The sequence below is a fragment of the Lampetra fluviatilis genome, chromosome 54 (genome assembly GCF_964198595.1).
Source record: "Lampetra fluviatilis chromosome 54, kcLamFluv1.1, whole genome shotgun sequence".
Taxonomy (NCBI): Eukaryota; Metazoa; Chordata; class Hyperoartia; order Petromyzontiformes; family Petromyzontidae; genus Lampetra; species Lampetra fluviatilis.
In genome coordinates this window covers 1,069,947-1,096,875 of record NC_136328.1, presented here as the reverse complement: position 1 = coordinate 1,096,875, position 26,929 = coordinate 1,069,947, and the positions used below count along the sequence as shown (strand labels likewise).

The following is a 26,929-nucleotide window of genomic DNA, read 5'->3' as shown; positions in this document are numbered from 1 at the left end:
CCATCACCACCACCACGACCACCACCACGACCACCACCACGACCACCACCACCATTGTGTCTGTGTGCCTTGTCAGTGTTGAATGTCACAAGCACTTCTTCCGATGAGCTCTACGGCTAAGTTGTTTGTGTCCTTGAATATCCTTGAACATCGGCGTTGGGGGAGACAAAGGCGGCCGGGCGTAGTACTGGCCACCCACCCCTCGAGTACCGTGCCGGCTTTCATAGGTGCTCGCGAACAGCACTTGCCCCAACAGCCTGTCAAGGCTATACGGGGGACCTTTGTCTGTTGCTCGCATGTATTGTGTGCCTACGTGTGCGCACACGCGTGTAATTGTGGATGTCTGCATCGTGACCGCACGCGCGTTGACATGCGTGTGCGTGCGTCTGTGGGCACTGCTGAGGGCTCCTAACACAGCACGCAATTATGTACACGCTGAATATTTAATGGGCAATTCATAAAACGCTTCCATCGTCACTGCTGCCACTACGTGATCGCAATCCCAACCACGAGCCACTGCCCCTCAGCCCAATGGACGTCTTCTCTCTCATCCTCCTCCTCCACCTCCTCCTCCTCCACGTCCTCCTCCTCCTGCTGCTGCTGCTGCTGCTCGCGTGCGGGGTCCGCATCACAGCGGGAAGACGAGGAACCCGGAGAAGGTGGAGAACTTCCACCCGCCCGTGAGCGTGCCCCGCTCCAGCTTGAGGTGCACGCGGTGGCCCTTGTCCATGGAGAGGAGGACCCCGTTGCTCGCCGCCTCTCTGGTCACGTCCTGGTCTCCGGCGAAGGCCGAGATCACCGCCCAGCCGTTCATCACGAGCGCCACCTTTGTCGTGAAGGGTGGGTGAGGGTGCGTGGGTGGTGGTGGTGGGTGGGTGAGGGTGGGTGAGGGTGCGTGGGTGGTGGTGGTGGTGGGTGGGTGAGGGTGGGTGAGGGTGCGTGGGTGGTGGTGGTGGGTGAGGGTGCGTGGGTGGTGGTGGGTAGGGGTGGGTGGGTGGGTGAGGGTGCGTGGGTGGTGGTGGTGGGTGAGGGTGCGTGGGTGGTGGTGGGTAGGGGTGGGTGGGTGGGTGAGGGTGCGTGGGTGGTGGTGGTGGGTGGGTGAGGGTGGGTGAGGGTGCGTGGGTGGTGGTGGTGGTGGGTGGGTGATGGTGGTGGTGGTGGTGGGTGGGTGAGGGTGCGTGGGTGGTGGTGGGTAGGGGTGGGTGGGTGGGTGGGTGAGGGTGGGTGGTTGTGTGGGGGTGCGTGGGTGGTGGTGGTGGTGGGTGGGTGAGGGTGCGTGGGTGGTGGTGGTGGGTGGGTGAGGGTGGGTGAGGGTGCGTGGGTGGTGGTGGGTGGGTGAGGGTGGGTGAGGGTGCGTGGGTGGTGGTGGTGGGTGGGTGAGGGTGGGTGAGGGTGGGTGGTGGTGGTGGTGGGTGGGTGAGGGTGGGTGAGGGTGGGTGGGTGGTGGTGGTGGGTGAGGGTGCGTGGGTGGTGGTGGGTAGGGGTGGGTGGGTGGGTGGGTGAGGGTGGGTGGTTGTGTGTGGGTGGGTGGGTGAGGGTGGGTGGGTGTGGGTGAGGGTGGGTGAGGGTGGGTGGGGGTGGGTGGGTGAGGGTGGGTGGGTGGGTGGGTGAGGGTGGGTCAGGGTGGGTGGGTGGGTGGGTGGGTGGGTGAGGGTGGGTAAGGATGGGCGGGTGAGGGTGGGTGAGGGTGGGTGGGGGTGGGTGAGGGTGGGTGGGTAAGGGTGGTTAGGGGTGGGTGGGTGGGTGGGTGAGGGTGGGTGGGGGTGGGTGTGGGTGGGTGAGGGTGGGTGGGTGAGGGTAGATGGGTGAGGGTGCGTTGGTGGTGGTGGTGGGTGAGGGTGGGTGGTGGTGGGTGGTGGTGGGTGGGGGTGGGTGGGTGAGGGTGGGTGAGGGTGGGTGGGGGTGGGTGGGTGAGGGTGGGTGGGGGTGGGTGAGGGTGGGTGGGGGTGGGTGAGGGTGGGCACACACACAGCAACCCACACAGCGCCGCGCGTTCGTCAGGCGCGGCCGTGTGGCCACTGGTCGCTCTCTCGCGCCTCCCAATTGGCACACAAAGACAAAGATCCCCCGTGTAACCTTAACAGACTGTTGGGGCAAGTGCTGTTAGCGAGCACCTTTGAAGACCGGCACGGCGCACGAGGGGGGTGGGTGGCCAGCACCACGCCCGGCCGCCTTTGTCTCCCAAGTGGAAATGCTCACACATCGCACCAGGTACTCATTTGAGACTGAGTCGACCTAGGGGAGGCCCAGGACTGGTTCAGATAATCGTCACCGGTGTTGGCCGTGAGCGGGAATCGAACCCGAGTCGCCAGGTTCGTATCGCAGCGTAGCGCTAATCGCTGCACCACCGCTCCCCATGGAAGTTCAACAGACACACACAAAGACACGTTCTCGATGGGGGAAACTAAAATAAACCATTCGGCTCCAGCCTACCCGGTAAGAATACAGGCGGCGTTAACTTGGTCAAACACCGCATCGAAGACACCGACGACTGCACAAGGCATCATCATCATCTCCGATGAGCGCGGCTCGCTACGTACGGTGCGAACGAAGTTCACCGTACATACCATTGATACTGGCAAACAAAGGGTCCCCATAGAGATTTGTATTCGTATTTATTTTGTTGTTGTTGTTGTTGCCGCTGTTGTTGTTGTTACTTGTGCCATGAAAAGTGTCGTTGCCCCTAACTGTACACCTTCCAATGTTGAAGCGCATATCTTAAGTTTAAATGTTGTTTTAATGAGTGTTGTTGTTGTTCTGTTAGTAATTACGTGTTGTTCTGTATGCTAACGATGTAACTTCTCGTATAAGGTCTTTCTTGCAAAGCAGCTGACTGCCACTCACCAAATAAAACTTAATTTAAAAATAAAACATGTTTTTAGAATGTATTTACAGTTTTAAATACCCAATTTTAAAACTAGAATTCACACCACATGCATTTTAACGTATTTACCTAACATACCATTTGCCCATATTACCTAACCAGTGAGGGTTTACTTATATTCTCAGAATATCCGTAATAAAGGTACAGCCCTGCAATTGCCTGTTGACACCCCTGCTGATGGAAGTGGCCGAGGAGAGGCGATCGTGGCCGAATCTTCCAGGCTGGCCAGAGGCCTCGGAGTTAGCCACCCCGCCAGCAACACACGTGGCCTGCCGCCGATCGACTCGCTGTCACGGGCAAATGTTGTGACTGCTGAGCGGACAGCGGTGAGGGGGAGGATTTCATGTTGGACGCTCCCACGTGAGCGAACCGCGTGATGTCCAAGGGGTTTCACGCGGGACTGCCACTCGTCCAGACAACGTTGGGACCAGACAACTAAAACTGCTCAAAGCAAACTAAGCTGCTCTGTCGACAAATCAGTTTGGAGCGTGGGCTTCCATGAACCTTGTATTTGAACTTGCATGAGAATATATTTATATGCGAAATGAATATTGAATTTTTCAGAATAAATATGGGGGTACAAATATTCCGAATATGAACTAATATTACGAAGTAATGGTTTCTAGGGCGATTATTGAACATTCCTTTCTGGACGAAGACATAAATTGTGGCTAACGTATTCCGTGACAACATCACCACCACCAACTACCATCACCACCATCACCACCACCAACTACACCAACAGCACAATGACCATCACCACCATCACCACCATCACCACCACCAACTACCATCACCACCACCACCATCACCACCATCAACACCACCAACTACTATCACCGCCATCACCACCATCACCACCATCACCACCATCACCACCAGCAACTACCATCACCACCATCACCACCACCACCATCACCACCATCAACACCACCAACTACCATCACCACCATCACCACCACCACCATCACCACCATCAACACCACCAACTACCATCACCGCCATCACCACCATCACCACCATCACCACCAGCAACTACCATCACCACCATCACCATCATCACCGCCATCACCACCATCACCACCATCATCACCGCCACTGCGGTATTGATTCGTGCGTGTCCCGTGGTGTAGGGTGTACGACACACATTTGGAATTCTACCCAAGCGGCGATCCGGACCAAACATCGATTTTGAATCAGGACGGGGTTGGTGGCCACGCACACATCAACTAACTCCACCGAACGGGTGGCCGCGTCCTAGACTCGAACCCAGGACCTCAGCGTTCTTAGTGCCACGTCTCCCGACGAGGGCATTATGAGCTGCTTTAGCCACCCGGCCACCGACAGCACAAATGAATCGTGTGGATCAGCGGGGAGCGGTCGTGCAGCGGTTAGCACACTGCACCACGAACCTGGCAACCAAATACAATTCGATTCCCGCTCACGGCCACCAACACCGTCAGTGACGATTATCTGAACCGGTCCTGGGCCTCCCCTACGTCGACTCAGCCTCAAGCGAGTACCTGCTGCAGTGTGTGAACATCGCGACTGGGGGGAGACAAAGGGGGTCGGGCGTGGTGTTGGTGCCGTGGGGGGTGGGCGTGGTTATCGAGAAGTGGGCGGGGTCGAGAGAGGGGAGGGGCTTAAAGCCCAGCGCGTGGTGGCTGTGTGGACGCGTCGCGGACACCTCGATGGTCTGCCTGTTGTACACCTTGACCACGTGGAAGCTGAAGCTGTAGACGCCCTTGCGCGGCGCGGAGAAGGTGCCTGACTCCACGTCGAAGCTGTTGCCCATGTTCACGAGGATCTGCGCCGCACGCGGTGCACGCACAGCACACACAGCACACACACAGCACACACACACACAGCACACACACAGCACACACACAGCACACACACACACAGCACACACACAGCACACACACAGCACACACACAGCACACACACAGCACACACACAGCACACAGCACACACACACACACAGCACACACACAGCACACACACACACAGCACACACACACACACAGCACACACACAGCACACACACAGCACACACACAGCACACACACAGCACACACACAGCACACACACAGCACACACACACAGCACACACACAGCACACACACACACAGCACACACACAGCACACACACAGCACACACACAGCACACACACACACAGCACACACACACACAGCACACACACAGCACACACACACACAGCACACACACAGCACACACACACACAGCACACACACACAGCACACACACACACAGCACACACACAGCACACACACACACAGCACACACACAGACAATAGTTCTCCCGACAGTCTATTCGGGCTTCCACGACACACAGCTCATCAGCGAACCCACCACCACGACACCACCCGGCTTCCACAACACACGGCTCATCAGCGAGACCACCACCACACCACCATCCGGCTTCCACGACACGCAACTCATCAGCGAGACCACCACCACACCACCATCCGGCTTCCACGACACACGGCTCATCAGCGAGCCCACCACCACCACACCACCGGCGTCCAATGTGGGAGGAAACCGGCGCATCTGAAGTAAACCCACGCGTGTGAGGGGGGAGGGGGCAGCGCCACTCTATCCCACACAGAAGGGACAGGAAACATCCGTCCGCTGTGCCGCATTCTCCCGGCGAGCCAGGGCACCGCTCCTGCTCCACACGCACAGGAAGAGAGTCTGGCGGGACCTGTGTGTGACCCACCAACCTTCGCTGCAGAGGCGCCACATCCACACCCTGCTACGAGACCATGTTCTGGCCACGGGCACCTGCCCAGGTCCCACCATCTGAGCGCTCCGACTCGACCTGAGCCATCCGCCCTCCTCCTCCTCCTCAACTCGCGGCACTCCGAATGTCCAGCACGCGCTCGTCACGGGCGGCTGCCTGGATTCGTGTCCGGGATCTCGACCCTGTCCACTCCGCTTGGGTATCAGCCCGCTGGGCCAGCCTGGAACACCCCACGATCTCGCGCCTTAACGGGCACTCACTTATCATCGTCATCATCATCGGCCGTGGTTAATCCACTGCTGGATGAAGGCCTCCCCCAATCTGCCACCATCTCTCACGGTCCTGCCACGTCACTGTCCACCTGGCACCTCCCAGGACATGACCTGCTCCCATGGGTCCCGTCACCCCACAGGACGTCACCCCCAGGACGTCACCCCCAGGACGTCACCCCCCATGACGCCATCCCCCAGGACGTCACCCCCCAGAACGTCACCCCCCATGACGTAATCCCCCAAGACGTCATCCCCCAGAACGTCACCCCCTGAACGTCACCTCCCAAGACGTCACCCCCCAGAACGTCACCCCCCCATGACGTCACCCCCCATGACGTCACCCCCCAGAACGTCACCCCCCATGACGTGACCCCCATGACGTCACCCCCAGGCCGCGCCGTGTCCTGCCCGAGCCCAGTATTCCCCACGGTGTAACGGGCGCCGTCACCCTGCGCGCCCTTCTCTCTGCCTCTCAGCGTCGCTACGAGCACCACTCCGTGCCTCGCGTTGGTTCCCCTTTGCCCCCCCACCCCCCCCCCCCCCCCCCCCCCACGGCTTGCAGCTAAAGGTAATCGAGTGAAGAAGACGTTGGGGTCGATATCACCGTCACATTGCCCCGCGGTTTCTACTGACAGTGCACATCGAGGACACCGCCTATCAGGGGAAACGCACGCACGGACAAGTGGCGATTCGTAGGGGGTCAGCAACTTGCGCGCTGCCACATCTTGCCATCGAGCGCGCGAGCAAAGCCATCGTTGCGACTGCCGCACACAACGCCAATACCTTAAATTTCGATGTAAAGCTTCTTTCGTGACTGCAGGGATTCATCTTCTTGGTTCTTTCGGTAAAGTCACGTAGAATGGAAATAATAAAGTAATAAAAATAAAACATAATAAAATAATTCTCACGACGTTTCGGCCACAACGCAAGCAGCCGTCCTCAGGTGCAGAGCAGGTCTGTCGAGAAGACAGCGTCTGAATGAGACTGTCGAGAAGACAGAGTCTGAATGAGACTCATTCAAACGCTGTCTTCTCGACAGACCTGCTCTCCACCTGAGGACGGCTGCTTGCGTTGTGGCCGAAACGTCGTGAGAATTATTTTATTATGTTCTATTTTTATTATTTTATTATTTCCATTCTACGTGACTTTACCGAAAGAACCAAGAAGATGAACGCCAATACATTTCCGTGTCACAGCGTCATGGACAAAACAACTCGCGGAATTCGCCAAAAACCGCAGTGCACTGGTGCGATGTTTCACAAAAAATATTCAAGCAAGTTGCACCGCCGCGTGTCCCAGGTGGCCGCGGTTGCATTGACAGTCATGATGAATATATCTGTCCCTAATTTGCAATTGACTCGAGACCCAATTTTCACGTGAATAGATGAGCGTTACCCACGTGGGAAATCCGCCCAGTGAAGGTTCCCAGAGGACGAGTTTCGCGGAGGGAGCCGGATGGTTTTTAAATCGTGTTTCGAGGCGCACGAGGCACGCACGCAAAGTGAGACGCACCCGAATGTTTTGGAGGTTACGTTTTGATTAAAATAATAATACTGAAGTGTCGTTTTATAATCTGGAGAATACGGTGCCGTACTACGCCCAGCCGCCTTGCGGAAGATGATCACGATCGCGCTGTTTTAGAATCGGGAGAGAGACGTCTTCAGGATTATAAAAAGGCACCGCCAAATTTTGCTCAAAATATAGTGGGAGAGAGATGGGGAGAGAGGGGAGGGAGGGGAGGGGGGAGGAGGAGAGAGGGGACGGGGGAGCGCGTCTTATAATTAATAGAAGACGGTAAATCTGTACGTGATGAGATTCATCGCCAATGTCTATCAGTCGCAGGATTGACCCGAATTAATTTGTACAAAAACCGCTGTGGACTAATTGCAACCGGACAAATCCGGCCACAAATGGGTTTGAATTTAATCCAGATTATAGCAAAATTAATAAGCAGACAATACACCTCATTCATCCATTTGTCTCTCTCATTAAAGCAAATTTCAAGTCGTTTTTACTCAACCCATCGCCTTCTGGGAGTGCATCACAGCAGCATTGATTCAGGACAAGCAAACTCTTGGATCGGTATCGATCGAGTATCTCATCAGCGGAGTCGGATCGATTTTGGTGAACTGCCAAATGTTATAGGCAGGGAACCTTTAAGATATCGGTCAAAGTTTGACTCAAAAATTGTATTATACGCTCCAGAAATCATTAGCGTTGTGCAGAATATAAGCTATGCGATACAAAAAGCAATGTCCCATTAATGTCTCTGAAGGTTGAGTCGACCCCAGGGGAAACCCGAGAATAGCTCGAAACACCACTTGGCCGTGGCTGAGTCTCACAGCTGGTTCACAAATAAACAAAGACAAAGATCCCCCGTATAGCCTGCGCGTGCTTTATGGGCAAGTGCTGTTAGCGAGCACCTATGAAGGCGGGCACGGCACACGAAAAGGTGGGTGGCCCGGCCGCCTTTGTCTCCCCAGTGGCGATGTTTACACACCGCACCAGGTACTTATTTGAAGCTGAGTCGACCTAGGGGAGGCCCAGGGCCGGTTCAGATAATCGTCACTGGTGTTGGTGGCCATGAGTGGGAATCTAATTTTGGTTGCCGGATTCATAGCGCAGCGCGCTAACCAGGTATAGAACAATACATATTTATATAGTATTATTAAATATATAATACCCCCACGTATGCTTCATTAATATGATTCTATGGAAAGTTTAAAAGAACAAGCATTACCTTTTTTTGTAATAATTAGATTATCATGTAAACAGCATACACACTAAGTAGTTGCAGAACCCTCCTTCTAAGGGGTGTTTGGCCTCCTTTCCCAGGCTGGCAAGAGAGACGTGTTGGCGTTGGAAGAGGTAGGAGTACCCACACTTTACCCCCCCCACACGCAGCCAGCTGCGTACCAACTTACACTGGCGGGGGTAGGGGGGTGACAATCCGTTCAGGAGGTTTGGCAAACCTATTTGCAGCACTGCCACTGAGCCGAGTGCATCACACGCATTGTAAATCGTCGCTTGGTCCATCAACCCTAAAACTCAAATCTTTTTATTTGACCAGGTAAGGCCCACCGAGGTATAATAGCTCTTAAACAAAAGCGAGCTGGCCACAAATGATGGCCCGGCGAAGTTGACTTGCCATGACGTGGAAATATATATCAGCCAAATACTCGAAACACGGCTTGTTGATTCTTAACGTGGAGGGAAAAACCGGAGAATCCCGGAGAAAACTCCACGCGACCACGGGGAGAGAGACACGCAAACTCCAAATATACAGCAGCAGCAGGCGTCAGGGTCTGGATCGAACCCACGGCCTCCTGTGCACCAGGCGAGGCGGTTAACATCTCCGGATCGCACGTGTGTAAGCCACGGCGTCTCGTTTTTGAACCAAGAATATCAAAGACACGACACACACCGAGGTCAAGAGGTCACCGTGGCCATCCTACTTGCCAGATCGCACAGCTCTTGACAAGTCAACAGCCGACATCATCGCCATCATCTGGCCGAACATTTTTTTCTCCCGCCGGAATACAAAGTCAACATAATCTTCCTGGACTGTCCCTCGCAGCCTCAAACACCAACCATTCGGCTTCGGAATTAAAGTGAATTATTGGGCGACGCTTCGTTGGCAGAGCTGCAAAAACACACACAACTCAGCACGTTTGTCGATAACGCTGCGTAAAATGTAAATAAAATGAAACGGTTGCTGAGTACAGGGCCCAGGGAGCCCAATGTTGAGGGTACGCTGCTTGCGAGCTGACGTTGCTGCAGTTGAGCCAAGAGGTCGTGGAACTTGAGAAAGAAGCAACAACGCGAGGTGACGTCGCAGTGGAGCAGTGGGAGGGATGGAGCGGTGGCAGACGTGCAGTGTGGTGGGTGGGTGGGTGAGTGAGTGAGTGAGTGGGTGGGTGAGTGCGTGGGTGGGTGGGTGAGTGAGTGGGTGGGTGAGTAGGTGGGTGGGTGGATAAGTGAGTGAGTGAGTGTATGAGTGAGTGGGTGAGTGAATAGATGCGTGCATTTTTAAGTGACTGGGTGGATGAGTAGGTAGGTGGGTGGGTGAGTGGGTGTGGGTGGGTGTGGGTGGGTGAGTGGGTGGGTGCGTGGGTGGGTGGGTGAGTGAGTGAGTGGGTGAGCGGGTGAGTGGGTGCGTGAGTGGGTAGGTGTGTAAGTGGTGGGTGGGTGGGTGGGTAAGTGGGTGAGTGAGTGTATGAGTGAGTGGGTGAGTGAATAGATGCGTGCATTTTTAAGTGACTGGGTGGATGAGTAGGTAGGTGGGGGAGTGAGTGGTTGTGGGTGGGTGTGGGTGGGTGGGTGAGTGGGTGGGTTCGTAGGTGGGTGGGTGAGTGAGTGAGTGGGTGGGTGGGTGAGTGGGTGCGTGGGTGGGTGGGTAAGTGGTGGGTGGGTGGGTGGGTGAGTGAGTGGGTGAGTGAGTGCATAGATGCGTGTGTGGTTGAGTGAGTGGGTAGGTGGGTGCGTGCGTGGTTGGGTGAGTGGGTGAGTGGGTGAGTGGGTGCGTGGGTGGGTGCGTGGGTGGGTGGGTGGGTGAGTGGGTGAGTGGGTGAGTGAATGGGTGCGTGCGTTTTTGAGTGAGTGGGTGGATGAGTAGGTAGGTGGGTGGGTGAGTGGGTGTGTGCGTGGGTGAGTAGGTGGATGAACGTGAACATAGCCTGGCACAAGCGTCGTGGTGACGTCACCGCCACTTAATGGCGAATGGCGGTTGTTGTTGTGGTGGTGGTGGTGGATGAGTGGGTGGGTGGGTGGGTAAGTTGGTGGGTGAGTGAGTATGTGGATGAGTGGGGAGGTGGGTGCGTGAGTGGGTGAGTGATTGTTTGGATGAGTGGGTGGGTGGGTACGTGAGTGGGTGGGTGATTTAGTGGTTATGTGAATGGTTTAGTGAGTGGGTAGGTGGGTGAGTACGTGAGTGAGTCGTTGGAAGAGTGGGTGGGTGGGTGAGTAGGTGGGTGGGTGGGTGAGTGGGTGAGTGAGTGGTTATGTGAGTGGTTTAGTGAGTGGGTAGGTGGGTGAGTACGTCAGTGGGTGAGTGAGTCGTTGGTTGAGTGTGTAGTTGGGTGGGTGAGTGGGTGAGTGAGTGCGTTGCTGTGTCCTGCAGTGTGGTGGTTAACCACAGCACTGATGAGACCAAACAGTCAGTTGGATCGACACATGGGCGGAGCAATTCACGAGTAAAGTTAACGAGAACGTGATTTAAAACGACGACGTCGGTGCTTCATGTCGTAAGTAATACAACACCACAATGTCAACGTGTGCCACGCATGATGTGGTCTCGCTACACCCGTGGCTACGTTGTGGCTGCCGCCTGGACCGTGTGCGCCATCCATTGTCTGACCGCGGCACGTGGAGCGATGTCATCCCACGTGGCGGTGAGCATTCACGAACATCGCCATGCGACGAGCATCACCGTCGTGTGCGCAGCTGGGCAGGGAAGGGCTGCCCCCCCCACACCCCCCAATCTGCGGTCACTTCGCGAGCCGTCCCCTGACGGGGAGAGACGCTGCTGCCCCGTGGGCCACGTTACCCGTCACGACGCCACGTCGAGGTCACATCGGGGGTGACAACACTTGCGGTTGGGAGAAGACTCAAGTACCTCGATGGGATTCTAATCAACTTTTTTTTACGCATCCCTACAATCATCTCCCTTCGTGCTACATTTGCAGAGATGGTGGGAATGCTCCTTGTCGTGAAACTCGGAGGCGTGGGACGCGCGCGAGTGCGCGTGAGGTGCGCTCGAAGGCGCGCGCATCTCGTCCCGATGGAGCGCGGCAACCTTGAAACAACTCCACTCGCGCTCATTAATTCTACTTGCAGGCACCCGGCTCCTGGGGACGCGATCCGCAATGGTGATGAATTCCAGCGAAGAAAAGAGCATCGCGTGCACAGGCGAGGAGAGAGGCGCGGGGTAGATGTGAGCACGGAGAGCTTCGTCAGCGCTGCGGATCCAGCCGCGCGGCACGGCGGTGGTCAGCGAACTGGACTCGGACCCGACTCACACTCTGAAGGTTTCCAGTTAAAATCCCCATCGGGGGCTGTGACGCGGCCTCGCCGTAGCCAGAGGATTGCGGTTCCGCCTGGCGGCCACCCTGGCCAACACTGCGGACGCCTTAACCACGAACGCGTGCGCTGTCCGCTTCACCGGGGGTGGGGTGGGCGTTCAAGGCCCCGTGGCGTTGTTCAGAGGGAGTAGGCCAAGCGAAGCCGGCATCGCGTCACAGCAGGACCCCCATCTCCAAGACAGACTCCTCGCGCCTAACAGCCGGCAAGTTCAGCAGCACGGCTGCGAGCAAAAGCCCCGACTCTGAGCGCTTCATGAAGGGGGCTGACAATCGTTGTGGGTGGATCAGCCCCCTCGCCGCCACCACCCCCAGCACTCCGCACCTTGCGGCATCGATGAGGCCGCCAGCCCGTGGCAAGCGACGCACCGATCGGGTCAACGTTGAGCGTCGCAGACGCGCGAACGCAGCAAGTCCACGGGCGGAGTTTGACTTCTGTATTTGGGGGAATCTCGTGGGGGGGGGGGAGGGTATAAATAAATAATACATCTCCTATTTTATAGCTCTTTTTGTAAACTGGTTCGAATAAAATCATAAATGTGCCCAAACTACGGACACCGACGTGCAGCACCGAGAGACACGTGCCAACGCTGACAACGACGTCTCTAAATGGCCACGGTCATTACAGAGTCTCGTCTTGAGAAAGTTGTTGATCACGCAACTCGAAACAAACAGAACAAACACGAGACCCCTGGACACTTTGACGTCCACCGAAGATGTGCCAGGCTGGTGGGTGGATCTCAGTCGGGGGAAGAACAAGAAACGCCCCAGGGCAGGGTTGCAACCCTCGCTTGCTACAGGGTTGCAACCCTTGCTTGCTACAGGGTTGCAACCCTCGCTTGCTACAGCAGTCGACTGGGCAGAGGTGGATGAGCGAGTGGTTGGTTATTGTCAGGGTGTTGCTTTTGGGGCTGCGCGAAAACCGACCGAGTCGTAACCTTCGAGACCCAATCGTCCCAGCCAAAAGTGGCGAGATAAGCGAAAATTGTCATTGGCTGTGTTGGGGGTGAGGCGCTTCCTGCGTTTCAGCAACTTTGGCGAGATGTTTTATTTTTGTATTTTGCTTCATGCCGACAGTGGCTGGGGACAGAAATTTCGCCGCTGCGGGATTTCAGTGAAAATGCACCAACAGCAACAACAAAAACAACACACACACGTACACAAACAACAACCGCCATTCGCCACTAAGTGGCGGTGACGTCACCACGACGCTTGTGCCAGGCCATGTGCACCTTGAGGCCACGTGAAGTGTCGAACGCCCGCTGGCAGGAGGTCACGGGGCAGACCCAGGTGCCACGGGTCGACTGACACAGACACAACAACAACAACCGCCATTCGCCACTAAGTGGCGGTGACGTCACCACGATGCTTGTGCCAGGCCAAGTGCACCTTGAGACACACACAGACACACACACAAACCCCGACGAAGAACTGTGTTGATGTCAACACCAACAAGGCGCCGTGCCAGCGAGTTCAGTCGTACGGAGGGACATCTCACGGCCCCGTAGGCTTCCCGTCCCACCATTAGCCCACGCGGTCTCGCCTGGCACGAGCGGCGCTGCTGCCGGACGAGACAAACGAATTTGCATCCACGGGGCTCTCGCTTTACATGCCGCGGAATCTCCACGGGCCTTGCATCAAACCCAATCTCGGTCGTGCCCAGCTGTGGATCGAATTGTCTCTGCTGTGGCCTAGACTCTGCAATTTCCACGAGCGCGTGTTGAAAGCCGAGCACGAAGCGTGCCCTGCAGGGCCCCCTGAGCTCATCCTTGATCTCGACTCGCCCCACTGCCAGCGACCGTAGAGAAATGACAAAAAGGTTTTTAATGCTTCGCATCAGCCCCATGGCGAAGAGCGTCAGTGCATTAGCCCCGTGTGTCAAGACGTGTGTCTAGACGTGTGTGTACACGAGGTCTGTGTGTCTAGACGTGTGTGTACACGAGGTCTGTGTGTCTAGACGTGTGTGTACACGTGACCTGTATGTGTCTAGACGTGTGTGCACGTGGTCTGTGTGTGTCTAGACGTGTGTGTGCACGTGCTCTGTGTGTTGCTCTTCAGGATTTTAGCCAATCTAACACCGGTCAGATGTTTCAAGGTTCTCCTAAAAATCCTGGAGACCCAATAAAGAGCAACGAGAACTTGCTCATCACAACAACTTCCCGTCAGCTTCCGTGCTGCTCCTGAAATACGTGTGAGGACAAATCCGAACGTTCATACGCCTCCAGCGAACCGCGTGGCTCGCCTTGGCTGACGCTACCCCGAGCCAAACATCCACTCGCGTTGTCATCGTCCACCACGTTTTCTCGTTTCAACGTCGACCTCGGCCAGAGATGCCATGAGTGGAACCACACAGCTGGGACGACCCCTGGGCACAGGGACCCCTCCTGGGCACATGGACCCCTCCTGGACAGAGGGATGACCCCTGGGCACAGGGACCCCTCCTGGACACAGGGACCCATCTGGGCACAGGGGAGACCTCTGGGCACAGAGACGAACCCTCCTGGGCACAGAGGAGACCCCTGGACAGAGGGACCCGCGCGATGCGTGGCACAGCCTGGCTACAGCCCACAGCTGGGGTCGGGACCCAGCAAGACACGCTCTCAACAAGGCTGGATGTACGTACTCAGTGTGTGTGTCGAACTTCTTACGCACCGTACGTAGCCAAACCGTGCTAATCGGGGGGGGGGGGACGGTGGGAAGGACACCAAGCTGAACACGACAGCTCGTGACGAGCCCCCCACCTTGCGCAACATGCAGGCGGTCGCGTTGAGCCTTGCACGACGTCGTTGTCATCTCTCAGACAACGAGCGGCAGCACCACGTGACGGCCTCACCCACGCGGGTCTCGACACGGGGACGTGAGCGCGGCCTCCCCCGCAGGGCTGATGGCCAACAGCGACATTGAGTGAGTGTCTGGGGAGTCTCCGTCTGCCTGTCCCCCACCCACCCCCAGCTCGTAGCTGCAAACAGCGTCATGAGGCAGTCGCCAGCAATGCGAAGATGCCCTCCACACATTTGAGTCTTGAGATCTGAAACAAAATCAATGCCGAACCACAATAACGGCCTCCAGGGCCCACGCGTTTGAGGTTGTGGTTGTTGATACTTCGTTAATATTGTACGAGGAGATATGGTCTGAAACAAAATCATAGTTCACCACGGGAGATGTCTCCAACGTTGTCTATTCGTCTCGAATAGCCACGCGATGTGTACACAGGCCACAGACGCGTCGCTGTTATTGGCAAACTGGCGTCATTGAAACAGTGCCATTCTAACGACGCAACCCACTGACCTATATCCACTAATGAGGCCTCGCCTCTGACCCCTGTCCCCCAACAAGCCATTTCATAACCTCTGAACTTCAACCCAAACCCGGCTTTAAATCCGCATGGACAACTGCAAGCAATATGCGTGCACTGTAGCCGCACATCGTGGTGGCGACGCGCACGCACGCTGACTCACCTGCCGCAACATCCCCCTCTACTCGCGATGCACAAGCTGCCTAATGCAGTTGGAGGGAGCTGGGATAAAACAAATGCTAAAGTGGACTACGATCAAATGATGGCCGTCGCGGAATTCGCGCGTACACCAGAGGTCGCAACCGGGTACCCGATACCCGTACCCTACCCGATACCCGGCTACCCGCACCCGGCCGGGTACGGGTACCCGTTTGCGACCCTGGTGCGGCCGGGTACGGGTAGGCCGTGAGTCACTCATTTCCCAACGTCTTGTCTCTTCTCACAATTCAAGTTCCTAGAATCAACCCACCCGCGCCTGCAACATGGCTTCATCCCAGAGGTCGCAATCAGGTACCCGATACCCGTACCCTACCCGTACCCCGCCGGGTACGGGTAGGGTACGGGTACGGCCGAGTACGGGTACCCGTTTGCGACCCTGGTGCGGCCGGGTACGGGTACGGGTAAGGAATCAAAACCCGTTTGCGACCTCTGGCGTACACACGGGGGAGGGGGCTGAGCGCCACATCAGAAGCAGCAGCAGCAGCGGGAGTCTACAGCGGTGACTCGCGTCTCGTTCCGCTCAGCGGCTCTTCATCACGTGTGTCTACAAGTGACGCTTCGCGACCGGCCGCCACGTGGCGCGCCAGAGGAGAACTCGCAACCAGAAGGGAGGGGGGTTGGAGGGGGTTGAGTCAGCACATCATCCCACCACACTCCGGGGACAATAAAACGAGTACCACTTCGCGGGGAGGGCGACAGTGGTTATCCTATGGAGAGGCTTCCTCCCGCCATGGTAACGTGGAATTCCCACCACTGGCTGTGCAGGGCTGTAAACGGGAGATGAGCACCAATGCCTGAGCGCTCTTTGCCGGGCAGGACAATCGATGTTTCGACTTGTGTCTCCCAGAGGGTGACTGCGGCTGCAAAGTGGAACGTTAAAGACCCCGCGACACCGACGTTCGTAAGCCCCCCACCCACGTGGTGCAGCGTCAGGGCTCTACTCGCAACACCAACAACAACACCAACAACAACAACACCAACAACAACAACCGCCATTCGCCACTAAGTGGCGGTGACGTCACCACGACGCTTGTGCCAGGCCACGTGCACCTTGAGGCCACGTGAAGTGTCGAACGCCCGCTGGCAGGAGGTCACGGGGCAGACCCAGGTGCCACGGGTCGACTGACCGAGATGACCGAGATGACTGGCTGATGCACCACCTGTGCCCCCTACTGTGCCAACTTGCTGTGCTTTAGCCACAGGCGCTCCGCTCGTTGTTGTGAGCGTTGGAGGGCAACTGCCTCCAACTGCCCAGTAGCGTCCTTCACGAGCCTCCTCCACAGAGGCCGATCTTGACACCGCTGGTACCAGTCATCGGTAAGTCCACTCAGCTCCACGTTCTCCTGTACCACATCACTCCATCTCTTCTCTCGCCCGTGCCGCGCCCGTTTAGCCCCCTCCATCCGGCCGAACAAAAGCTGTTTAGGCATGCGGTGGCTGGGCATGCGGGCTACATGACCCAGCCAACGCAGCCTTGCCTCCCGGAGGAGCTCACCGATGGAACTATGCCCAGATCTTTCAAGGATTTGTGAGATCCTCACACAATCCAGCCTGGTTAAACCCAGGATGGATCGTAGGCAGGCCAGCCTAAATGTTTCTAACCGGCGAAGATGCTCCATTAGGGGGGTCCACGTTTTGCAAGCATAGAGCAGGGAGGGAATGACTGTGGCCGAGAAGACCTCACGCTTCGTGCGGAGCGACAGACCAGGTAGCTTCCACGCAGCGTTACCCAACCAATGAAAAGATATTACCGCTCGACTGATTCGGAGTGAGACCTCTGCTGTTAAACTGGAGCCGGTCATAAGCACACTGCCCAGGTATGGAAAACTCTCCACTCTCTCCACAACAACACCACCAACACCACCAACAACACCACCAACAACACCACAACCAACAACACCACCAACAACACCACCAACAACACCACCAAAACCAACACCACCAACAACACCACCAACAACACCACCACCAACAACACCACCAAAACCAACACCACCAACAACACCACCACCAACAACACCACCAACAACACCACCAACAACACCACCAAAACCAACACCACCACCAACAACACCACCAACAACACCAACACCACCACCAACACCACCAACACCACCACCAACACCACCACCAACAACACCAACACCACCACCAACACCACCAACACCACCACCAACAACACCACCAACACCACCACCAACAACACCACCAACAACAACACCACCAACACCACCACCAACATTCAACTTTACTCGCAGTGGAATTGGCTCATGTGCGCAAGAAATCCCTTTGACCAAAGTTCACGCCGGAGGCCTCCTTCCACCCCCACCTGCCGCCACCGTACAACGCAGCAGCATCGGCATCATCGTGATCGTCGTGATCGTCGTGATAGTCGTGGTGGTCACCTGGTCGAAGTAGATGACCCTGGTGCGGTTGCTCATCTCGGGCGGCTCGTGGTTGGTGCTGCGCACCACCGAGAACGCCACTTTGGCGCCGCCCGAGCGCACCGAGAATCCCAGCGACGAGGGCCCCGAGAAGGGCGACGGCGCCTCCGCCGAGTCGGCCGAGGGGTTGGAGTCGCACACCACGAGGCACTTGCCCTCCAGCACGATGGGCTCCGTGTCGTTCTGGGCCAGCGCCGACGGCAACAGCGGCGCCAGGACCACGGCGATGGACAGCGACAACAGCAGCAGCAGCTGCGGCGGCGGTGGTGGTGGATTAGGATGGAGAGGCGCTCCCGCGGAGAGGTGGCGCGTCGCCCCAGAGCGCACCTGGCGGTGTGGCGGTGCCATGGTGGTGGTGCTGGTGATGGTGCTGGTGGTGGTGGTGCTGGTGGTGCTGGTGGTGGCGGTGGTTCGGGCCGCTGGGGAGGGCGGTGAGGACGAGCGGGGCCTGGAGGGGCCCGTGGGGTCCGCTGGAGGAATCGCGGCGGATTCTTCTCCCCGCGCCGTCGCCGCCGCCGCCTCCGCCTCCTCCTCTCCCGCACGGCACCGCAGCTCCTTTGCTCTCCTCCCTCACCGGTGGCTCGCTGCGAGAAAGGAGGCAATGCCGCGTTGTTAGTAGGAATAATGAATAAATAATAATAATAACAACGATGACACTGTACGCGTAGCGTTCACTCGGCCACCACTCGAGTTTGCTTCCCAGCCATGGCGAACTGTCGCAGCGAGAGATGCCAGAAGCTCTCTCCCCAGCAACCCGCCACTGGCCAGTTTGGTGAAGTATGATCGAGCAAGGCCACCACAACGACATGGCGTTGTGGTGGCCTTGCATCCAGCGACGGGTTCACAAAGGGGGTGGAACGCCACGGACGTGACTCGTGACGAACATCCAGAGCAGTTGCTCTTCGCCTTCACTGCAGCCTTGCACCCATTTGGTTTCTCAAACGTAATTGTTTTTATTTTAATAATGTCAATAAATGCATCGGGGTTTGATGAAACAAAGTCGTTGTTACGAACGTGCCCGTGCTGACATTGCGTTTTCGATTAATTACCTTCTAAACAAATCTGGCCGTGTCCCGCACCCCCAGAAGGGGCATCTCGCAACCCCTGGGGGTGCACGCAAAGGGGGCTAAGGAGAACCACTGGCCTGGAGTAATAACGCAGAGTAGAGGTAGAGGCGCAGGCCTGCAATTTCCCGCTTCACACCACTGCTGGCAGAAGGGTCTCCACTAGAGGAGCTCAAGCGAAGTGTCCCTCCCGACGGTCATTTCACCTCCTCGTCCACGCCGAAAGCGTAAGGAGTACCCACGCTTTACCCCACCACACACCACTTGCTCGCGACTTGCAGGTGTATACATGCATAGTGCTGGGTGTACACAGGGGCGTTGGGCGGGGTGGGGAGGAGGGAGATACAAATAAAAACCTGAAATTAAAATTAATAAAAATTAAATAAAAAAAATCACGACGTTTCGGAGGCAACACAAGTCTCCGTCATCAGGTGGGACCGTCACGGCAAATCTGGCTGTGAAACGTCGTGATTTTTCATTATTTTATTTTTATTAATTTTAATTTAATTTTTTACCTACGTGACTTTACCGAAAAAACGAAGAGTATGAACCAAGTCGAGAGTTCGAATCTACGCCATCTGAATTGAGTGCAAGTCCAGCGGATGCCGCCGAACCCACTGTAGCGCCGCGGCGTGGGCATCCCCGCAGCAGGAACAAGATCCGTCGGCCCAACCCACCGGCAGCCAAAGTCGAATCTCAACCAGCCGCCGCCAAACGGTGACAAAGACGTCGTCGGCGTTCCCGTGCGCGCGTAAATAACGCGCGTGATAAAACAAACGCATCTGCCTGCGAGGCCGAGCACGCAAGGCTCGGAGCGGGTGACAGAGGAGGAACGGGTCGATGTCGAGTGCATCGGCGCCCCGCGTTTATGGACTCGCATAGCGCGCCCAGAGGAGCCCGCGCTGGCAGCCACCGTAAATTGCGTCGAGATATAAATTATTTAGCAGTAAATACGCCAGCGCCGTTTTAATTCTTTCCTTAAATCCTCGCGCGCGACACCACCGCCGCGATCTACACGTGTTCATTATTATTATTGCGATATCAGCCCCCTTCTCTCTCTCTCCTCTCACGCCGGTCAACAGGGAGCTCTAAGTCATTACACAGCATAACACGCGCGCTGTTTTCTGTACCGGGATTAATTGCCGGCACGGCCGGATGCAAACCCACGAAACGCACATTGCGCGCAGCGCACCCAAACAGGATGTCATAACCTACTTACTCTACTGCCCCCCGCGTGGAATCCGAAAATATCGCTACGAAAGGGGACGCGATCTGGACACAGTCCCCCCCACTCGGCGAGCTCCTCCCGCAGCCGATGGAGGCTGCGTTGGCTGGGTCGCGTCGCCCGCATGCCCAGCCACCGCATGCCCAGTCACCGCATGCCTAGCCACCGCATGCCCAGTCACCGCATGCCCAGCCACCTCATGCCCAGCCACCGCATGCCCAGCCACCGCATGCCCAGCCACCGCATGCCCAGCCACCGCATGCCCAGCCACCGCATGCCCAGCCACCGCATGCCCAGCCACCGCATGCCCAGCCACCGCATGCCCAGCCACCGCATGCCCAAGCAGCGTATGTTTGTTTAGCCGTATAGAGGGGGCTAAACGGGCGCGGCACGGGCTAGAGAATAGACGGAGTGACGTAGTACAAGAGGACGTGGAGCTGAGTGGGCTTGCCAAATGACTGTTACTAGCGATGTCAAGATCGGCCTCTGTGGAGGAGGCTCGTGAAGGACGCTGCTGCTGCTGGCCAGTTGGAGGCAGTCGCCCTCCAGCAACAACGGAGGGCATAGGAGCGACGCTCACAACAACGAGCGGAGTGCCGGGTGTCTAAAATGAAGCAAGTTAGCACAGTCGACTGAAGCGAGTGAATACTCCTCCACACGCACGCACTGCGACACTGGTGGGGGCAGTGGTGGACACTGCATCTCCTGCACAGTCCATGGTGGACACTGCTTCTGCTGCACAGCCCATGGTGGACGCTGCTTCTGCTGCACAGTCCATGGTGGACACTGCTTCTACTGCACAATCCAACCTCCAGGGAGCACGGCCACCTGTGGCTGCCTTGGCTGAGAGTGGGGCCCAGCTATGGCTAAGAGACACCGACTAAATGTTGCACCAACATCCAGATCATATCGTTGAGACCGCGACATTTTTCTCTCCCATTCAAGAAGGTGATGACAAATGCCGATTGTTTGGCCGCTAGAAGTTTCACGTGAAAAGAAGAAGCGACATTTATATGAAGTGTCACTTTATCTGTATATTGTTTAAGTTATTTAATTACATCTCAACATTCTTTGCACTCCGATCGTGTTGTTGTACTGTTTGTTGTTGGCAACGTTCAGACCCGGCCCCTACTGGGCACCTGCGAAAAAGAGCTTCATAGCTCATCGGATTCCTCCTCCTGTACAAATAATTATTCTGATTCTGACGATGCAGTACATGCAACGCAGCAACGCATGGACAGGCGACTCGCTCCTGAGTCAGTAGTAGCCAGTGGGGGAAGGGGGTGCGTAGATTGAAGACAATAACAGCCCGGGCCACATTGCCCATGGAGCGTGTCCCCGAGGTGCCTCCTAGCCGGGACCCGACCCCGGGCGGCTCCGGCTGAGATGAATCCCCGACTGAGATGAATCCCCGACTCTGGCGACCCTCTCTGTGGTCTGCGCGCTCGCTCCGGGGAAGCGCGCGCGCGAGTCGAGGCCTCGCCGCCGGGAGCCGCCCCTCCGTGGAGATGGAATGGCGGGACATTGTGGCCCAGCAAGCTGCAGAGTATTGTGGGAATATTCCGTGGGATGACTGCGTCATGTAAAACCTGGATCGTTTGATGTTATAACGGCATGTGTGGTGGATACGCGTGTGGATGCCTGTAATCCAGGGCACACGATTCCTACACACACACACATCCATACGTACACAGACAAAGATCCCCAGTATAGCCTGAACAGACTTTTGGGGCAAGTGCTGTAAGCGAGTTCTTTGAAGGCCAGCACAGCACACGTGGGGGAGGGTGGCCAACACCGCACCCGGCCGCCTTTGTCTCCCTAGTGGCGCTATTTACACGCACCGCACTAGATACTCATTTGAGGCTGAGTCGAACTAGGGCAGGCCCAGGAACGGTTCAGATAATCGTACACATACACACAGACGTACGTTATGAAGCACACACACAGACACACGCACACACGTAATAAAGCACACAAACACACAGACGTACGTTATGAAGCACACACACAGACACACGCACACACGTAATAAAGCACACATACACACAGACGTACGTTATGAAGCACACACACAGACACACGCACACACGTAATAAAGCACACATACACACAGACGTACGTTATGAAGCACACACACAGACACACGCACACACGCACACACACACACAGACACACGCACACACACACACAGACACACGCACACACGTAATAAAGCACACACACACACAGACACACGCACACACGTAATAAAGCACACACACACACAGACACACGCACACACGTAATAATAAAGCACACACGTAATAATAAAGCACACATACACACAGACGTACGTTATGAAGCACACACACAGACACACGCACACACGTAATAAAGCACACATACACACAGACGTACGTTATGAAGCACACACACAGACACACGCACACAGACACACGCACACACACACACACAGACACACTCGTACGCGTGCATACCCAGACGCACGCTCGGGCGCGGATGAACCCCGCGCTGAACAATGGAGCGTTGCGCGCGCTCATCTTTGCGCCCGAGTCAGGGCCACGCGGAGCGGCCGAGCCACACACGTGACCCCCTAATTGGAGCAATTAATCCGGCAATGGACGGCGGGCGGTATACATATTTTATTAGATTCGGAGATGAGAGTTATGTGTGTGTGGCCCCCCACCCCCTCTCTCTCGCTCTCTCTCTCTCTCCGCTGTTTCTTTTGCTTGTTGTTGAACCTCGGGATTCACATCCGCAGAGACAATCTCGCCTGAAGCCATCCGTGGAATTGCCCGCGGACCGAGTGTCGCCTCGGGGCGAATCTCGAGTTCATGTCACGGGGCTTCTCAACTGCCCTCCCCCAGGTCACCAATAGCTAAACACGTTCATAAACAGCACTGCCGTGAAAGGAAAAGAATTACGTAGGCGACGTTTCGGTCAATGACCTTTCCTCTATAGACGTGTTACGAATAGGGCCACGATGCACGGGCAGATGATCCCACGTCCACGCCTCGAGCCAAGGCGGTGTTCGTAAGGCCACGTGGCTCTCGCCGTGTTGTTCGTGGCCTTCTGTCGTGAGGAAGCCATTCGTCTCGCGTTGTGCACCAGCGCGCTTTGTCGCCGCAATGTGTCCCCGAGGTTCCACGCGCGCACATTCGAAGTTTATCCTGCACGGTATCCGTGTCACAGCCTGTTAATTAATTATGCAGCATATCCAGTGTCTCCCTGGCTAAGGGGGCAAGGTTAATTCACACCTGCTGGAAAACACGGTAATCTTATGGCTGCGAGGTTTGATCACTCGTGGCGAAGTGCTCACGTCGATATTGGTGAGTCAGTGGACGGCTTCACGAGGAGCCCGGTGAAGATCGGGAACGATCTTCACCGAATGATCAGTAGGCTGCGGCGTTACGATGCAGTCTGCGCGTGGTTTGGGATACAGACTTACACGTGGAAATTCTGACATTTGCCAAGACACCCATGGACTTACATAGACCCCACCCATAGGCGAATGACCGACGCTCTGTGTATGCATCTTGAACTTATGTCGCGCCTGACGTATCCATCCGTGCGAAATCGGAGATGCGAATGTGGCAGCCGAGTGACCGCGTGGTCCAACGGGTTGAGAATTTCGACCGCAGATCGGTGACTGTCAGATTTTCTTGATGACTGGAGCTGCACTAATTACCACGACGTCAGTCCACTGCTGGATGAAGGCCTCCCAATGTCCCCGTGCCGGTTCGGCTTCAGACGTCACTCGTCACCAACGTTAATTCGTGGCCAGGAGTTGAACTCAGGCTCCATAACGCAGTGCAATAACCACTGCCCCCCCCCGACCCCCGACATGATGAACGTGTTTCGATTTAAAACTTTCGTGACTGCAGGGATTCATCATCTTGGTTCTTTCGGTAAAGTCACGTAGAAGGGAAGTAATAAAATAATAAAAATAGAACATAATAAAATAATTCTCACGACGTTTCGGCCACAACGCAAGCAGCCGTCCTCAGGTGAAAACCAGGTCTCTCGGGGAGACAGCGTCTAAATGAATGTAGTTCCCTTCTACGTGACTTTACCGAAAGAACCAAGAAGATGATGAATGTGGTTATTTGACCATACCGGCCAAATCCCCCGGCTTGAAGGGGCACCGCGTGTCACTGCCGCAGGGATGTTGAGCCCTCTCCGACGTAACAACGCACGGCCCTTAGAGAACCCGTGCCAAGTCGGTCATGGTAGCCGAGGTTTGACCATACTTCACCATGTCCGCATAGAACGTTGCTGACGTCACCTTGTCGCACGAAATGAGACCACGCACAGGCTCAGCGTGCTAACCACTTCGCCACCGCTCCCCCCACCCCCAGCTGTTCTGGATACGATGATGCGGACCCAGAGATGACGACCAGAGCGGTTCCCTGCGGTGTCAAGACCACCATCGGTGTCTTCACGCCGCGGGGCGAGTTCCACACGGCGACGGCGTCGACTTGTAACGCGGCTCCGCACAGCGGGGGGAGGGGGGAGGGGTGGAGAGACCCCCCCGCGCCCGACCGCCTTTGTCTCACCAGTGCTCATGTTTACACACCGCGCCGTGCATGTGCTGATGTGCTCGTTCACGACGTACATACACGCGTGTATCCATTAACTTACGCACCAGCACGAGTAGACATTTATACAAAGACAAAGATCCCCAGTATAGCCTTAACAGACGGTTGGGGCAAGTGCTGTTAGCGAGCACCTCTGAAGGCCGGCACGGCACACGAGGGGGAGGGTGGCCAGCACCACGCCCGACCGCCTTTGTCTCCCCAGTAGCGATGTTTACGACACACCGCACAAGGTGCTCATTTGAGGCTGAGTCGACCTAGGAGACGACCAGGACCGGTTCAAATAATCGTCACTGTGGTGTTGTTGGCCGTGAGCCTGAATCGAACTCGGTCCGCCGGGTTCATAGCGCAGCGTAGCGCCAACCGCTGCGCCACCGCTCCCCACGTCGCGTGCACGCACGCGCATCCCCGCAGCATGCGGCGTGGTCGCATTGGGCGATGCCGCCGCTGCTGCTGCTGCTCCAGCAAGTGGCTCACAGCCGCAAAAAACAACTCGGCAGCACTCGCCAATAACGCTGTTGTCGGCTTGAAATTACTAAAATATATAATAGTCGACGTTTCGGGCGATGGCCCTTATTAGTTGAACGCAGAGTGAGCATTACGCAAATGCATGTCCACAATGTACGCGCACGCGTGCATGCGCGGTGTCCTCTCGGCTCGTAAACTCTCCGCGCGCCAGAGTGCACGGGCAGTACGCGAAGACAAAGATCCCCCGTGTAGCCTTTAACAGACTGTAGGGGCAAGGGCTGTTTGCGAGCACCTGTCAATGTGCGCCACGGCACACGAGGGGGGGGGGGTGGCCAGCACCACGCCCTGCCGCCTTTGTCTCCCTCGTGCGAATGTTTACGCATCGCACCGCTCCACGTACTAATTTAAGGCTGAGTCGACCCAGGGGAGGCCCAGGACCGGTGTAGATATTTGTCACTGATGTTGGTGGCTGAGTTCGTAGCGCAGTGCGCTGACCACAGCGCGCCTCCGCTCGCCGCGGGGCGCTGCACAACACCGACAGTCCCCGCCAACTCGCGCATCACAAACAAGCGCATCGCTGTACGTTCTACAAGCAGCGTGCAGAGAGCGCGCACGCCTAGACACACTCCTGTGCGCTTGACAAAACCCGCGCTCCATCCATTGCACGCGGCACGTGTGCTACACACGCGTGTTACACACACGCATGTTACACACGTGTGCTACACGCGCGCGTGGCTCACGTCACGCCACGCTTCAGTGGCGCGCGGAGTAGCGAGCGAGTGTAAACGCCGCTGTAGCGACGAGGCACTCTAAACAGTACCAATGTGAATCATTTACAACCCTTCGTCAATCCACTGCTGGATGCGTAGAGTGCGCCCCAGGGGAAGCGGGCTGAGTTGGCCATACTTCACCACGCTGGTCAGCGCGGCTTGGTCAAACCGGGCGGCGATCCGGGGTCGGTTCCGATTTGTCATGAACTTGGCACCAGCGAGCGACATCGAGCCCCGAACGCATGTCGCTGGGTTCATCACAGCGGCAGTGCGCTAACCACTGCGCCACCGCTCCGCGTGATTTAACACGCTCTAGCAACCTGCTAAATGAAAGTTTAAACGCAAAAAAAGAAAAATTAAAATTGCGACGCGAGATTACGGCGGTGATATTTCAATTTAGTCCGTGTGAATATTCTATGAACTTGATTGAATCGTATCGCTTGCCCGCCCATGTCGTGTGGAAGCCAAATGCTGCTTACCGCTCATCACTGCGCTTGGCTCCATCCGCCGCGTGGAGGAGGAGGAGGAGAGGCGATCTCTGAGCGCACGGTCGCGCTGCGCTCCTACCCCTGCGTGTGTGTGTGTGCGTGTCTGCGTGTGCGTGTGTATCTGCGCGCGTGTGTGTGTCTGCGCGTGTGTGTGCGTGTTTATACGGGGGATAGGGAGCCGAGGCAATGGACTAGCCCAACACGCCGTGCTCACACCGCCACCGCTGCTGCTGCTGCTGCATGAGGAGCAACACGTACGGATGCCGAGTGTGTACGCAGCCGTGAGATGACGCGCGCGCGCACTGTGTAGAGATGTCACCCTACAGCCCTTGACACGCTGTTGCTGGGGCGAGTGCTGGTCGC

General features: G+C 56.5%; 1 protein-coding gene across 1 annotated transcript; it reads right to left on the bottom strand.

Annotated features, from left to right (window-relative positions):
• Positions 1-66: 66 nt before the first annotated feature.
• LOC144949479 (cerebellin-1-like) lies at positions 67-26,822 on the bottom strand. Its single transcript, XM_078879398.1, has 4 exons — positions 26,558-26,822; positions 17,918-18,540; positions 4,572-4,691; positions 67-826 (listed from the first exon to the last, which is right to left on the bottom strand). The coding sequence occupies exons 2-4, from the start codon at positions 18,302-18,304 to the stop codon at positions 629-631; spliced, it is 705 nt and encodes a 234-aa protein (XP_078735524.1). The 5' UTR covers positions 18,305-18,540; positions 26,558-26,822; the 3' UTR covers positions 67-628.
• Positions 26,823-26,929: the final 107 nt, after the last annotated feature.